The sequence below is a fragment of the Patagioenas fasciata genome, chromosome 4, assembly GCF_037038585.1.
Source record: "Patagioenas fasciata isolate bPatFas1 chromosome 4, bPatFas1.hap1, whole genome shotgun sequence".
In the NCBI taxonomy this organism is placed as follows: domain Eukaryota; kingdom Metazoa; phylum Chordata; class Aves; order Columbiformes; family Columbidae; genus Patagioenas; species Patagioenas fasciata.
Window position 1 is genome coordinate 59866477 of NC_092523.1, and position 15267 is coordinate 59881743.

Consider the following 15267-nt stretch of genomic DNA (forward strand, 5'->3'; position numbering starts at 1 on the left):
GCAAAGCAAATAGTGATGTCAGGTATCTCGGTACTGATTCCTATAACGAACAGCTAACCCATAACCCCCGATTTTTGTCTTGCTTTGTATGGTTTTTTAGGTTGCAAGTCTTAAAGAATTCTAGATCAGGGTCTCCTTAGCCCTTTCTAAAGTAAGTTTAGACAGTTAAAAAATATACTGCATTCTGAAAATTAATGAATGGGTTTTAAGTGTTCAGTCTTAATCCTGTTCTGCCTTGATTATAAGTAATGTTATGCTCCTGTTACTTTTCAGTCAGAACAATGTTATGCCAGAGCTGAGAACTTCTAATCCCTCTGCATCCACCCCAAAAATATTAATAAAAGGGACTGATTTCTGAGAAAGGTGTAACTGTTCTGTCAGTAATCATAGGTAACCTACAGTATTTTTAATATTAGAATTTGATGTAGTTTTTTCTAGATGAAAGGCCTACTGAACACGAGGGAGTTGTAAATAAATTTAATTAATTTGTTGTGGAAAGAAAAACCCACAGAGTTCTTACAGACTTTGACAATCTGGATTAAGACTGAGGAGTAGGATTCTACCTATCTTTTTGCCATACTGTTGAAATTTAAGTTTTTTATCAAGGCATTACGGAAGTTGGTGGAACAATTCCTATTGAGTTTAATGGGCATTTTATTTGAGCTTTTGAAGCGTAAGTATTAATTACTAGATATATTTGGTAAACAACTTAAAGACAGTTCGTAATGTCATCTTTTTGCTTTGCACATAAAAAGTGTGAACTGATCATTTTCTTGTTCTTAGCAGATCCTATTTAATGCATTGCTAAGAAATTATTGATTTTATATTTTGAATTGTTTATGGCAAGTGTTTTTCAATTAAAAACTGTAATGTATAAATTAAGAGAAACTTGGCATACATTCGTGAGTATCTATGCAAAGTAAATATGCATGTTGAAACAGAATTTCCTCAATTGGTTTGTCTTCAAGCAAAAATAATTTATATTCAGATTAAAAAAGAAAAAAGTTAATATTGCAAAGTGAAGTACTAAAAATGTTTAAAAGGCAAAAGTTAAAATTCCATGTCAGTTTTTTTTTTACGCTTTTCTGTGTGCACATTTTAATTACAGTAACATGTAGTGTCTTTTGCTAGGAGATTCCGGAGTATAGCCAGAATAAAATTCCCCTGTGGGATGGATGACCCACATGCACCTTCTACATTAATAGAACTTTATATTGTTATCTGTGTTGCAAGTCTGCCAAGCCCACTTAAATAGCAAATCATCATTGTGCTGTATAATGTAGAAATGAAAAGTGCTGCTTTACAATTTGATTGCAAAATTAGGAACAACTGGTAAAAAAACCAAAACAGTGGGACATTCGTGAAGAGCAATAAATTTCTTCCTTACTAACTGGGGAGTGCAGACCTCTTATTCATAACAGTATTGCTGCATTTGAACTCTCCAACCTGCCTATTTAATGCTGTTATGTTTCCACTATAAGGTGTATAGCCAGTGCAGGGGTGTCCAGCTCATTTTCACCGAGGGCCACATCAGCCTCGCAGTTGCCTTCAAAGGGCCGAATGCAAGTTTAGGACTGTGTAAATCTAGGAGTAGTTATATTTATACAGGTGAAAATGAGCTGGACATCCCTGTTCTACAGGTCTCCATGTTGTTGTATTTACAAGTGCAGGTCTGACGCTGGAGGAAGGCAGCCTCAAATCAATCCCGCTTCTCTCTTCAGGAACAAAAGTCAAAACAGCAACTTGAAGTACCAGCTAATAGCTAACCAAGGCCTTTTTGGTTGTGTCTATCCTTGTGTCTGTGTCAGAGCTTCCTTTTTGTAAACAACTTCTTTTGATCTAAAATGATACCCAGATAAGTTTGTGATTCTTGATAAAAGATTAGTCTCATGATTTCCTTTCTCTTTATTTTTCTAATGGTATTTTTCATAGTGCAGACCAAAAACAGAAAAGGGATTAAAAGATATAAATGCGTATTTTTTTTTTCATAGGAAGCCTGAGTGCTAGTCAAAATATGGCAATGGTCTAAAGGAGAGTCTCAGTTCTAGAGATTTAGAGAATGTGTATCCTTTGAGGCAGGAGTGACCTTTTTGTTCTCTGTGTTTACGTGATACCGCTTCCCAGATGCTCCTATTGCACTTGCACTTAGTAAGGTTCCATGTGTGCTATGACAAAGTAAAAGCTGTATGTGGATGTTCTGCTGGCTGGCCCAACAGTGGGCTGCCCTCTGGAATACTTACAGCGGAGTTCTACCTGTCGTTCTGTCTGGAGTTTGGATCAGTCTCTATCCTCAAGCTACTAATTTTCAAAAAACTGGTGGGAACTAACTGTCGTACAGACTTCTAACCACTTATCAAATTTGGTTATCAAATTCGGTTAAAGTTCACAAGATGATCGCATAGGCTTGTTTCCTTTAGAAACTAACCTAGAAATGTCTTTTTGTACTGTTCATCATTTGGAGAAAACAGCTAGCATGTTTCATTTGATTCTTTTAATTTTCTTTACATGACAGACCATATCCAGTAGTAACCATATATCATTGATTTATCATGATATCTCCCCTTCACCCCAGGTTGCATATCCTAGATTGCTAGATTTTAAGAATATTCCTACCTGTGATTATTCCAAACAATAGTTCAGACCTGAAAACTTCCATGTCTCCAAATTCTGTATCTTTGGGTGCGTATACCTATTGCTAAATTTTAAGTTCATATAGAGGCAGATACTTTTAAGTCTTTGCATCAGGGAACTTCAGAGACAAGAAGATGCCTTTCCGTAATGGGACATGGAATTGTGCTTATCCAGTTTGACCATTTAAAATTATTTTCGTCATATTTACTGAAGCTAACTCTTCTTTGTTCTTCTGCACTTAAGTGATTTTACAAAGCAGTTGTGTTGTTTGTTTCTGGTTACTAGAGAATTGAATATGTAAGTTAGCTGGGAAAAACTTGATTGTAGAGCATAATTTAAAAAGAATAAGCAGCGAATTCCTAGGATATAAGCTCTTTACACATGATGCTTGTCTTTGTCAGTCAGTGGCAGACAGAAGCAGACATAAATCCAGGCACATTCTTGGGGAGGAGAGATTTAAACGGTTTATTAAATAATTGAAATCATCCTCATGCAAGTGCAGATTGTAGTACTCAGATAAATGATATCTTATTATTACAGGGTTGTTGCTGGTGTGGAACCAGTATGTACCATATTGAATTGATGTTATAGAAATTAGGTATGTTTTCAATTCAAATTAGTATGCTCTTAAGAAAGTCTGAAAGAAGCTTCTGAACATCCAACATGAAAACAAAAAGGACCTGTTGAGTTAATCAGAAATATTCTTCATATAATTAATTTTTATTCTTATTTTTTAAGAGATGTTGCTAGGCAATGAAGATGTTTTGAATAAGAACACTCAGGGAGAATTCTGTAGGGTTCTTATTTTCACTTCTGAAAAAAAACCACTGTGAAAATGGAAAACTTGCTTCATCCTTCTCCATTAGTTGATTTAAATCAAGGTTTATTTTTAAGCACAGGGAAGTAAATCGTATTTTTTACACTATGAAAAACTAAGCAGGTTTGCCAAAAGCTTCCTTAATCCTTTCTCTGTCACTACTGCTTCCTACCCTACTTCTTCAAATGGAGAATCTTTCCATTTTGATCTGGGGACAAGTCTGTATTCTTTCTTTGTAATGAGAAGCTCTTCAAAATATTCACAGCAATGCAATCATGCTAATTGTAAACTTTGTAATTTGTGTTTTCTATAAAAGTATGATGATACATGCAAAAAAACCCCTTACATTAGTTTGTGTTCTTAGGTATTTGGTGAATGTAAAGTTCGTTTTCAAATAGTTCATAAAATTACTGAAAAAGTGTTGCTATTGTTTACATTGAACTGTGAAATAGTTTCAAAAATATTTCTGAAAAGAACTTTTTATGTACGCTTGAATATAAGGCGTAGCACTCAAATGAGGTTTTTTTATATATACACTTCTGCAAGAAACATTCTTTCTTGGTGTTTTTGGTATCAAATGTTCCTCTGTTTTCTTTATGTGCGCATTCGTAAGGATATGGCATTTAATGAAGAGATCTTTCTAAAGTATTGATAGCCATGAGTAAATTATACTATGTTTGATCTGTGTTAAAGATTCAAAGTCCAAGGTCTTTGAATAGAAGTTAGAATAAAAATGTAATTAGGTTACATCCCTAAAGTCTGATATATCTTTAAACAAGACTGCAAATGAAACTTTATTAAAACTTCAAATGAATTATTTCTTTGCTTTTTTAAATTCTTTTTCCTTCTCTTCTCTTTCATGTCTATTACTGACATTGCTGCTTGTATTTTACCTTTTTCAGGCCATTTTAATTATTTACTGCTTAATGAGTAGTACTGAGATGAAGCTTCATTCAAAGCTGCCCGCTCACTAGCAGATTTTTTTGCTTCAAAGCTTTGCAAGGTCTTGGACTACTGCAGCTGAACCTGCAGTTGTCATCATAAACTTTCCTGGAGGCAGCGTTTCCTTTTAGTAATTGCTGGGGGAGCTGCTGTCTCCAGAGGTGCCTTCTCAGTGGAACTGAGAGCTGATGGGGTTGCATGTCCTCAGCCCTTATCAATTATCTGTAGAAGTCATAGGTAAAACAAACATTATGAAGCGATTAATAGAAAGATATTTTACTCTTCAGAGGATCATAGGATAACTCAAGTTGGAAGGGACCTCAGTAGGTTGTTAGTCCAACCTTGCTACTCAAAGCATCCTTCTGAAGTAGATTATTTGCACAATAGAACAGGTCCTGTGCTGGAGCATTGCATCTGATATTGAATTTGTTACTGAAAGCTGTGTAAAGCAAGGGAAACGGAAGTAGAATACGAATAAATGTTACTACATTCACATACATAAATCACTACCAAAAAATATTTAAATTGAGGGAAGCATTTGACATGAGTTAGAAAAAAAGGTAATGTAGAGTGCAACTAGCCTGCTTCTGTATTATTTTCTGTATTTTATCTCTATTGAGCTAAAAAAAAAAAAAAAGCAAAAAACCAAACAAAAACAGGACCGAAAAACCCCACCACAAACCAAGCCCTGAAAAACAGAATTGCATGCATAGCGTGTACCACTGCTCACTATTCCTCGTTGCATTTTCACCTCCTTCGCCTCTCTGCATTTGGAGATCTGCCTGGAAACACTGCAATATTTGTGAAACCTGAAGTGTGAGCATCCCACCGAGCGGGGGCCAGCCCTTACTCAGGGCCTGGAGCCTTAACATTGTCAGCTTCCTGAATACATTTGGCATCTTAGGTAGCCTCTGTAGATAGGAAGCACTTGGATGCTTTGCAAACATGAAAGAAGAAGGCTTGAATGTTGTTGTGAAGAATTCCATTCTCTTTAAAATGGGTATATTGTCATTCAGCTAGTGTTCAACATTGTTTGCAATGTTCTCATCGTGATTAAAATTGACATACATCAAAAAGTGTTTATACATAAACGAGTCAGAAGGCAACATCTGACAAATGTTGCTTTCATAAAATATGTTAACCTAAAAAGATAAAGAAATAGAAATTGTAAACCAAAATTTCTGTGTTGGTTCATTTGACTATGTATGTAGGACAGAAAAGTCAGTGGAATTTTCATATGTGACCTGTCCAATTGTGTTGTTTGTTTGTTGGTTTTCCTGAAGTTGGGCATTGATCTTGGAAGAGTATGGTTTTTATTGTAGTTTGCGTGTCAGCAAAATGTTGCTAGAACAGTTTGTGCAATTACAGTGGTGCAAAGCTTTCAGAGATTCTAGATTTCACCTCAGACCTAAACGTCTGTGAAAATACCTGAAATAAGAACTGTCTTTCCACAGTTAAGCCTAAAGCAAAGGGAAAAGATCAGTTTTACAGTGTAGTTCAGATAGTACAAGAGTAATTACAGGTATGTTTCTAACTTTCAGAGTTAACCGTTACACTTAATGTGAAATCGCTCTTTGGTTTATTATTGTCTTTCATATATGTCCATATGTTATGTTTTGTATCACTCTTCTTAAAGTGTGTGCGAGCTTTCTGTGCTTATAGTTTTGGGGGAAATCATGTAATTGACAACAGATTTTCTTTGTAGAGTTACTCTGAGTCGTTACCATCAGTCTCCAGAATATGTGTATATCTCTTAGAGAAAATCTGAGAAAGGTTTTATGTAGAGGCAGAAGCAACTTAACAAGGCTGGGAGGTAACCCAGAATTTTGAGGATACAGTTGCTGGTATAGTAACTGGAAAAAAGACAAGAGTAGGATATTTGTTCCAGTCACCCCTACAACAGTGCATGTTCCTCCTGTGTTTACTCTTCATGCTTTCTGGTAAGAACTAGAAGATTTTTAATTTTCCCTGCAGTTCCTCTCCTGGCAATGTGCTCTTCAGCTAGTTACAATTTTTTTCTCTTGCTGGTCCACAGTAAACTATCCCCAAAGCAGCTGTCGTTTCAGCTGCCTGTGGGAAAGCCTGCCTTTGCAGTTCAGTAGTGTCGGCAGCAGCAGGGGAAGGGATTAGAGAGCAGACAGGCAAGCAGCCAGGGGAACTGGTCTTACGCCTAGCTTATGAGGTGTCTCTTAAAAAACATTTAAGCAACACCATCTTAGAGCATTTTTAATATCATAATATGTTCATGATGAGGTACAACATACTGTGAGCAGTTCTACTGTGGGTGCCACAACGCACGCTGCCCTCTAGGTAAGTATATTTTGACTATTTGAGCTTTAAGGCAAGTAATTTAGGTCTTCAGAGAACCAGACTATATATGATCTAAGGCTCACTGGATTCTTATAGTTGTGCTTTTAGATAACAGATACTTGCTTAACATCAGCAGAAATAATATGTCATTCCCTAAACTGCAATACCAGGGATTAACCTAGCAGTTCTTGACCCAGACGAAGGAACATAAAATACCATCCTTTTGCACAGCAGTCTCAGTCCATCAATGCCAGATCTCAGGTTGTGTGATGCTCAACTTTCCTTTTATCTCCCTTCTTCTCCTTCATATCCTCAAGATTTCTCAGGCATACTTTCAGTTAACCTTGAGCAGCTTAGACTCTAGGGGGAGATCTACTGGTGTCTTGTCAAATTGGGGAAATTGTCAGAATACCCCATGTGGAGCCAGCATGTTCATTACCAATATTCTTACGAACTGTCTATGTCATTTTGCTAAAAGTCCCTGTGGAACCTTTCTGGAAAATGTTATCAGCTCCTGTATAGTAAATTAAAAATATTTTTTTATCCTTTATCTTAAAAATGCTCACCTTGACCATTGTCTGATGTTTGGTTGTGTTCTCGAAGAATCTCATTTTTTGTCTTGCTTTTGCAGATGGCTGATAAACTCAGGTTCCTGCATCTGAGATCTGTCCCAGTGATTTCTGTGCAATTCATTTTACCCCAGGAGACCGGGCTTGCTCAACTATTTAGTGAATGAGAGCCTTGGTTTACAATCCTTGGGAGCTTCTTGTTCCATCTCCCAACATATCTCTGTTAAAGACTTATAACAACCTCTGTAGACAGTTGCTCACAGTGGAAACTGTGAAAGATTCTCAAGTATTTCAGTGTGAATAGTGCCACTATAATTATTGTAATAGAGCAGAGGAAACTAAAAGTTATACAAGTAGTTTGAGCAGTTACATTGAAATGAAATCTTTAAAAATAGTAATAACAGTTTTCTTCTTTTTTTGCCACCATTAACTGTTCACAGAATCACAGAATGTTAGGGATTGGAAGGGACCTCGAAAGATCATCTATTCCAACCCCCCTGCTGGAGCGGGAACACCTACATGAGGTCGCACAGGAATGTGTCCAGACAGGTTTTGAATGTCTCCAGAGAAGGAGACTCCACAACCTCCCTGGGCAACCTGTTCCAGTGCTCTGTTACCCTCATCGTGAAGAAGTTTCTTCTCAAATTTAAATGGAAATTTAAATGTTGCTTCAAGAAGATGTTATGTCCACGTTGCACAGTGAAATAACTGCTTACAAAAGATGCCCTAGTTCTAGTTTAAAATACACTATAATATACATAAAGCTTTATTGTTCTATCTGATTGTCGTTTTAAGCTAAAGTGGAATATTTTGTAAAGTCCTCAACAACTGTTTACAGTTTGTAATTAAATGTGCTCCCTGCTTAGACTAGTGCTGCTGAAAAAATGTACCAAATAGACCTGTCACTTTTTTGTGCAATTATTTCTGTAGCATTATTTTCATTGGTAAATGTTGAGCTGATAGCAAAGGAAATCATTAGGTGCTCTCAGGATTGCTGCGCCATGGAGCTAGAACAGGCCAGTCACTGCATTTTGCAGATCATGACATTTTAAATTGCCCGTATGCTACTGGAAGCAATCTGTGGACCTAATTAACATCTCATCTAATTAATGTCAGGACTGGATACAGGCAACTTTAGATAGCTTTGTTCTGCCTTTGTTTATTAAATATCACATTATTCAAATTTGCTATCTTTAATTTCAGTATTGAAAACTTCAGATTTGTGTGCTGTTTTCTTAAGTTAGAGTAACTTCTTTTTTTTTTTCCTCCTTCAAGTAATCAATGCACTGCTGAATGAGTTCATTTTAATGCACTCAATCATGCCTCTAATGTTTGTAGCTTACGGGCGCAAGCATCAGTAATGCAGGAATGTTATATGGCTTTAGTTTGGGCCATTTCATAAAATATTCATGGAATCAAAAATGTGCATCAAAATAGCGGCTGGGAGAATTACATTTATGTGCCTGCTTTTATGGCAGCTTCACATTTAAACCCATTTGTGTTAATATCTAGTCAATCTTTCTACTTAAATAATAAAAAAAAAGGGCAAAATAGTAGTCACCATATATACCCCTTTTGGTTGATATCTATTCTGATATAACAAATGTATACTTTTGGAGCGGGTTTTAGAAAGGGGGAGTTATAAAGGAAGTTTTAGATAACGTAAAAACGTTTCTCTTCAGCATTTACAAAATTACATTCAGTTCTTTTGCTTGAATGAATAGATTTTTTTTTTTACTTCTAAGCAACTCAATGAAAGCTGTAGCACAAATCATTGCGTACATATGCAGTTGCTGTGAAAATAAGAGTAATTTCTAAAATTTGATACTGTTAGTGGCAGAGTAATGTCTTATATTCATAAGGGTGTTTAAAACTAATTCTTTACTCCCAAAATTATATTGTGATGATGTTTAGCTCACTTATTTAAGGTTAAACCATTGTTGATAGTGTTTATTTTGTTGTGCCCTGAGCTACATTAAACTATAACATTTTAGTACTGCTAGTATATATATTGTAAGAGTTACACTTCTGGTTTTTGATTCCTTTTATAAACAGGAAAGATATATCAGAGATTCTCAAATTCCATTTAGTATACACTCAACTAATTTCTGCATGGCTGTGGGAAAAGCAATACACAATTGCTCTTGATGTTGCTATCTGAAAATAGCTATACTGCGTTGTGTAACATTTTGCAAATAGATTTTTCTCAAATATTCATTTCCTGGAAACACTTTCTGTTTTTTCTCTTTGAATTCCTAGAGATATAAAAGATAGACTTCTACAAACTATTGCAAATTACTTTCCTACCCATTTTTCCTCTCATTTTGCTCTCTTTTTGATTTTTCCTTCTTTTCTTTCAGTTGATAGTAAAACCCATTTAAAACTCCGCTTTGTCACTGCTCAGGTGAGATAAAAATGGATTTACTCTCAGGAGTGTTCTGTAATTGGCTTATTACTTTCTTTTAAAGTTTTTCAAGACTTTCCGACAGCATCTTAACTCTGCACCTCATAGTTGCAGTAGTTCAGTGTTTAAAAATTGGAATGCACTGGACCGGTCAATTCCAGCTGCAACAACTCATCACAGTGAGTAAACTCGCCATCCTTCTGAAAATATTTCCCACAACATTTGATGTGCACATTAACATTATGGGTTATACAAATAGACTGATCTGCCCTTTGCCAATGAGAACAAGAGATTTCAGATTATTTTGATGGAGGAATGAATTCCAAAATCTAAAATGTTTTACCTTCCGTGAATTTGAGAGTCTTCAAACAGCTAGTATTACTTGAAGGAGTCTTCAGTAAGCAAATTTGCAGCCATGTAAGGGCTTTCAGGACAGGAATTCTGTCTCCCTCATTTAGGAAACCAGCAGGTGCTGTGTGTGTTTGTTTTCCCAGCATCTTCTTTTTGATATTTGTCTGGGCAGATTGTATTACTTTTCACACCATACTGTTTTTTTGACAGTTGACTGAAGCCAAATGTAATTTGGTTCCATTTGAATACTCCTGAAAACACTGTATTTCTTTTGTATTTTGAAGCCTGAGATAGATGGATTGTTTCTAAAGAGGTTTTGCCAAGATCTGGAAGAAAGGATGTAAGGTTGTGGCTTTAATGGTTAGGTCAACTTATAAGAGCTATGAGGTACATGGAATATATAAGTTCAATTTCTAGTCTGACAGAAACTTTCTTGAGGGGTTACTGCAAGCAAGTAAGCATGGGTAAGAATTATGATACCTGATAGTTCTAACAATCTAAAAAATAGTCCTGAAGGATGTACATATTCTTTATCTGAATAACGTGTCCCATTAAGAGATTATATTATAAGTCTCAAATTACCTATCCAGGTGATACTGTTCCTTTGTTTGCTACTTCCCATTCTTACTAAATGTTTTTGAGTTACACATGAATCAAACTCTATTACTCTAAAGAATCCACTACACTACTAGTGGATGTGATCCACTAGATCACATAAATGTATGGCAATGTCCTTTCAAAAGGATAATCAGTCAGTCAATAAACTTTGAGAATTCCAAGGAGGAATCTGTATGTGCTTATGAGTATCCAAGTGGATACAATGCTAGGTCTAGCTGTTAACATTACATTTGAACTCAACTTTCAATCATTTATCACAAAGCTAACACCAGCTTCTTCAGCTAATATCTTAAATCTGCATTTATCAACTTGGATAACTAGAATTCCGTTGACTTCGGAGTTGCCCTAGGAAGTTAGCCGTACTGGATAGGCATAAACCCAAATTCAAATTGGAAGCCTCTTTAAAGTGGACAAGAGTTTTGATCTGGGTTTAGCAAGCCTATGTCTCTATTTTCCATTAGATGTACTGTCAGTGAATTCTTAGACAATTTGTACTGGTTATGATAATTTCACTTTGTTTTTCTTTTTGTTCAGTCTGATGTTAATATGCAATATTTTTGGAAGAACGTGTAGATCTTTTCCTGTCTGTTTACAGAGTCTGACAGTTACTCTGGCAATAAGATTTTTTTTTTCCAACATTTTGGGCCATCTCCCCAGTACCTGTCTAGCTAGAGTGGAACTGAATAACGTCGGCTGTCTTACCTGTCACCTGGCCCTTCACTCTTCAGCACTTTTCATTGTGTCCTCTTGGACCCTTAAATCAAACATAGGTTGTAGAGCCCTGAAATGATTTGTCTGTGAACCTCATTTAATTAATTGCTTTTTGAAAGAGAAGTTTCTTGTGCTCGTCAGATTTAGTTGGACTCACGTTAATCATCAGAGAAGCTTAATGTGAACATAAATTTAATTCTATTCAAGATCAGAGTGATGTTTTGTATTGCAAATTTTAAAGCATGGTTGTACAAGGATAACATGTGCGAAAGACAAAACTAGATGAAGAAGAGGAATCTGTCATAGCTGTTCTGCTGCCTCAAGGTTGACTGGAGACCTGCAAAAGCAGCCTTGTTTTCTCTCAGAATGCTTAAAGAAGGCCCTTGTCCCAGCTTCTCTCCCTTTTTTTCCTACAAGTGGGGAAAATTTTCTCCTTGCTGTTTTGGTTGGTTTTGTTTTGTTTTTTTTTTTTTGTAGTTTGAATTCAGCACCATAAAAATGGTCTGTAAAATAGTAATCATTTCTTATAAATCATGTTTCAGAAGAGATGTAAACTGCAAACACATGTAAACAAACTTAGTTTATGGTTTGCTTCAGCTTTTAATAAAAATAGCAATTGATATATTGATAATCCGCGAGGCAAGATTCCTCCATCACGTACAACAAACTTACAAAGGAAGAATCACATTCAGAGTTCTCCCTGCTATAGAACATTCTTTGCAAAATGTGACCAGAATGCCTTTTTTTTTGTTTGTTTTTTAATGTAAATGGTCTTAGCTTACCTGTTTACCCACATTTTTTCTGTACCCATGTGTATGAGGAAAAGCTTTTCTGTTCTTTCAAGGGCTTTGAACTTCGGCTATCCAGAAAGTGTGAAAATCTCCTAGCTTGCATGTGTACACAGAGAGAAATCTATCTGAAGATAGTGGGAGGGAGAAACTTGAATGTTAAAATGAATTGAACTTTATCTTCAGACTTTCTTTTGCCTTTAAGATGTTTGAGTAACTTACATTTGAGGACCTTAAAGTGTATTACTTCAGGCTCAGTAATTAATCCATTAGTGGTTAATGCTTTTCTGGTAAATTTACTACATAAACTCACCAGAGGTGGCCTAGTAATAACTGTTGAATAAATTACTTTGCATGGTAATTCTTTTCTTTAATCTATTTATTTGAATAAAGATAATTTTCCCCACAGTTTTCTTCACATTTCAAATCTTTCAGCACATGTTTTCATTATGAAAAAAGAAACTTGAGGAACAGTTTGAATTGTGATTATTAATGCATAGGTGTGATTTTGAAATATAAGACCCACAAAGGCTATATTAATGAATTTCTAATAGATATATTTTCTAGAAAGTTCTGACTTTCCATCCTAGAGATCACATACTCCCAACATTGTGAATATACAAAGGAAAGCTAATTTAAAATGTGATAAGTTTAAATTACAGCATTACTGGTACCTGTGAGATTTGGAAGCATTTTCCAGTGATCTGTAAGTTATATATTGGAGTTTCTTGAGAAATCTGCAGAATTATTGGCTGCAACTTACTTTCTAATGAGAAAATTATTATAGACTAATATATTTTTTAAAAATTCTTGATTACAGTGATTGTAATTATTAATGACATTTTTCAGGTAATGTCATGAAAGCTGCTAAACATTATGAAGCATTTTATCAGCTTACAGATGGTCTGCCATGGAAGGATGAGACAGGCCATACATACTATTCACTGGCGTGTAAGCATCTCTGGAGAATTTATACATTACTAGCAGACAAAATGCTAGAAAATAAAGAACACCAACAGGCCATCAACATGCTAAGAAAAGCTTTAGAAATAGCCAAAAAAGGTAGGTGGAAAATAACACTTTCACATTCCTTTATTTGATGTGCACGCTATGATTTTTCCAAGGCTAAAGTAGAAATTGTCAAGTGTGTGACTGGGTGGTTATTTCCTATGAAATTCAAAGGCAAATGCTATCAATACACCTGCAGATCTCACTAAAGCAGAAATGCTTTCTTGGTGACAACAAAGGCTCTCTTATATTCCTAAAAGCTTTATATCTAAAAAAAAAAAATAACTTTTTAGGAAATAATAGTATAAAAAAGTGAACCCATAATCAGAAAGAGAGGTCACTCATGGAAGATGAGATTTTGATTGGCTAGTCACTGTTGATTTGGCAATATTTCAACAACAATATCTGCTGGATCACTACATCATCACTCTACATAGTAATTTAGTACTTGCAAGAAAACAGTTTTCTATCATAATTAAACATTTCTTCTCTGTGTCTTAATACCCATAAGTACTTTGAAACTTGAAGAAAACTGCAGAATTGCAGAACAGCTGAGGTAGGAAGGGAGAGCTGGAGATCATCAAGTCCAACCCAGGCAGGGTCAGCTGAACGAGGCTGCCCAGGACCAGGCCTACATTCAGTCAAGTGTTTAGTATATCTGGGAGTGATTTCCCTGTCTTAAGTCTGCGCTGATTACTCCTGATTGCCTTCTTGTTCTAGATCAGGGGTATCAAACTCATTTTCACTGAGGGCCACATCAGCCTTGTGATTGCCTTCAAAGGGCCGAAAGTAATGTTAGGACTGTATAAGTGTAACTACTCCTACCATTACGTCCGGCCCTTTGAAGGCAACCATGAGACTGATGTGGTGCCCAGTGAAAATGAGTTTGGCACACCTGCTCTAGATAATGGCTGTATGAAGTTTTGTCTGTGTGCAGATAGGTTTAAAATTGGGGAAAATTAGAATAGCATTTTAATTTTTTATACATAATTTTCCAGATTTTTTTTAAAACTTAATAATGTTTGTTTGTCAAAAGATGCTGTTAGATGTCCACTTCTACAGACTTTTCCTAGATGATTATCTTAGATGGTTTTTGGAGTGTTTCTCAGAAGTGGGATAGGAAGTCTCAAATAATCATCTTTTTTCATGCACAGCAATTCAAGAGCCTTTTGTGATATTTGTTAAGGGGCATATTTTGTATATGAATTGCACATACAATTGATATACAATATTAATTCAATATTTATCACCAGATATATTAATTTTTAAAATTTAATAATGTATGTGCAACATTAATCTGTTAGACAGTCTTCGAGTAGTAGTTGGGGTAGAAAGAATTAAACTGTCAAAAATGGCAAAAAAATGAAAATATTTTCTAAATTTTAAAGTAAGTTTTGCCATGAATAAAAATACAACTATACATGTAGGTAGCAGAACAGAGCAATTTATAGAAAAGTATAAAATGTTAAAATGTATTCAGTGAAACAAAGGCAAGTTCCTAAAAAGAAATATCTTTATTAGACCAGCAGATACTCTTGGAAAAAGTGAACAAACTTTCAGGCATCTAAGCCCATGTGAACTTTGCAATTTATTATTTTAAAAAATGTCAGTAAATTATTTCTATTTCAGGTCTTTGATTATATTGTCTTTGAATTATATTTATTCTAAAGAACCAAAATTTCTCATCTTGCCTTATCTCATGAAGAATAGTATTTCAAAACACATTTGAAATCTAAATGCTTTCATATGGTGTTTTTTTGGGTAATAAACCAAACAGGACTCTGGGGGCAAGAATTCAATCCTTTCCATTCCAAATGTTTAATTTGTGGTGGTGTATGATAGTGTTTGGCAGTTTTTTTTCCTTTTAATTAAATCACTAAATAACCTATTTTGGTTTTATCTGCAGTTTGCATTAGTAGATCAGTTTTGTGAGTTGCCTATTTAGATCTTTCCTCTTGGGAGTAGGTACCCAAATACTGAGAATGCCAATACAATTCATCAGCTGAAGAAAGATGTGTACCCAAAAACTTCTCCATCTTTTCCAGCTGCGTCTATTGGTCAAATACAAGCTTTTTGCTTTTTTTTTTCTACAGCTATTATCTATAATACCTGCTTAAG

General features: G+C 35.3%; 1 protein-coding gene across 9 annotated transcripts in view; it reads left to right on the top strand.

Moving 5' to 3' along the window:
- The window catches only part of TTC29 (tetratricopeptide repeat domain 29), a 343118-nt gene that overhangs the window by 240243 nt on the left and 87608 nt on the right, over positions 1-15267 (top strand). For 8 of the 9 annotated variants that reach the window (XM_071808005.1, XM_071808004.1, XM_071808007.1 and 5 more), the window contains one exon: positions 12991-13203. The exons of the other annotated variant lie outside the window; for it this stretch is intronic. In XM_071808005.1, the coding sequence (XP_071664106.1) occupies positions 12991-13203 (213 nt within the window). The remainder of the gene's footprint in view (positions 1-12990; positions 13204-15267) is intronic. 9 annotated transcript variants of the gene reach the window in all.